The sequence below is a fragment of the Loa loa genome, assembly GCF_000183805.2.
Source record: "Loa loa unplaced genomic scaffold supercont3.1643, whole genome shotgun sequence".
NCBI classification, from domain to species: Eukaryota; Metazoa; Nematoda; class Chromadorea; order Rhabditida; family Onchocercidae; genus Loa; species Loa loa.
The window spans coordinates 579-1,814 of NW_018109822.1; the positions used below are offsets into that span (position 1 = coordinate 579).

General features: G+C 34.4%; 1 protein-coding gene across 1 annotated transcript; it reads left to right on the forward strand.

Annotated features, from left to right (window-relative positions):
• Positions 1–762: 762 nt before the first annotated feature.
• Positions 763–924, forward strand: LOAG_19108 (hypothetical protein; the record flags this gene model as incomplete). The annotated part of the gene is made up of 1 exon (XM_020451762.1): positions 763–924. A coding segment is annotated over one exon (162 nt), but the record flags the coding sequence as incomplete, so codon positions are not given.
• Between the last annotated feature and the right edge of the window lie 312 nt (positions 925–1,236).

Consider the following 1,236-nt stretch of genomic DNA (forward strand, 5'->3'; position numbering starts at 1 on the left):
GAAGGATGTACACCAAGATTCCGCTGCGGAAGTATAAAAAGCGCTATTATTAAATTTTCAGCCATTAATGATTCCGCATTGCTCTTTCGGTGTTTAAAAAATGTTCTTAGATATTGTGTTTACCAATGAAGATTTTGTGCGCTAATGTCGAACATTCTCGACATTGCTTCAGAACATGTTCATCTAAATGGTATACTGTTCAAGAACAAATTTACTGTATTATAATGAATTTTAAGATTAACATGCAGAGTATTTGCCATGACAGCGGTAACTTGCCGGATGACATTTACCTGATCATTATTATGTCATGTGAAGTGAGAGCTCGAATTCAATAATGAAAGCTGATTTAAATGTTAATTTTTCGAAGTCTTTTGCAGTTGTTGTTTTTCTGAATGTCATAAAATAGATCTGCGGTATTTTCCAAACACCAAAAGGTTCCAGAAGATATGTGTGCCAGGTTTTGATTGAAACGATTTTTGAGAATATTAATTGTTTAGATGGCAATCCACCTGTCGGTTAATAAGACGTAAACTCAAAGTCATAACAAACGGAAACATAATCGCTTCATGCGCAGTTCGGAAATCTAAAATAAAATAAAATAAAAAATCGGTTAATGAAGTGTGAAACATTTCAAGTTTCTACTGCTCGTTGACTTCTCATTTCTAATATTTTATAAAATGATACTTTTTAAAATGACTGCTATTTTTCAATAAAAAGTTACCTTTAGAAAACATCAAAATTATTGCACAGATAACTTTAAATATGGCAAAGTTAATAGTATATATTGCTCTCTCCATTTATTGCCAAGCTGCCAACCAAAACCAAGCTAGAAATGCAGCACCACCTGAGCGAGCAGCAGATGCAGGAGCAGCAGCTAATGCAGAAGCAGCAGCTGCGGGACAAGCAGCTGCGGGAGTTGGAGGAGTAGGTATGCATCTCACTTTTTTTTATCACTTAATTTGATGACCAATACAAATTAGCTATGTATATATTCCATTTTGCATCATTCCAGATATTTTGCTTGGGATTTCTCGTAAGGCCGCATTAGATGGGAAAAGTAATTTTAGTGGTAATTGCACCAGTTCGAGTACCACTGACTTTACTTTTGCGGTACAGACAACGAGAGTTACTTTATTGCTTTAGTACTTTTGACGGAAAAAATCTGAAAAGTAGAAAACAATTTCTTATTGTTATGGGCTGATAAGTTTAGACGATATTAATAACCATTTCAAATCT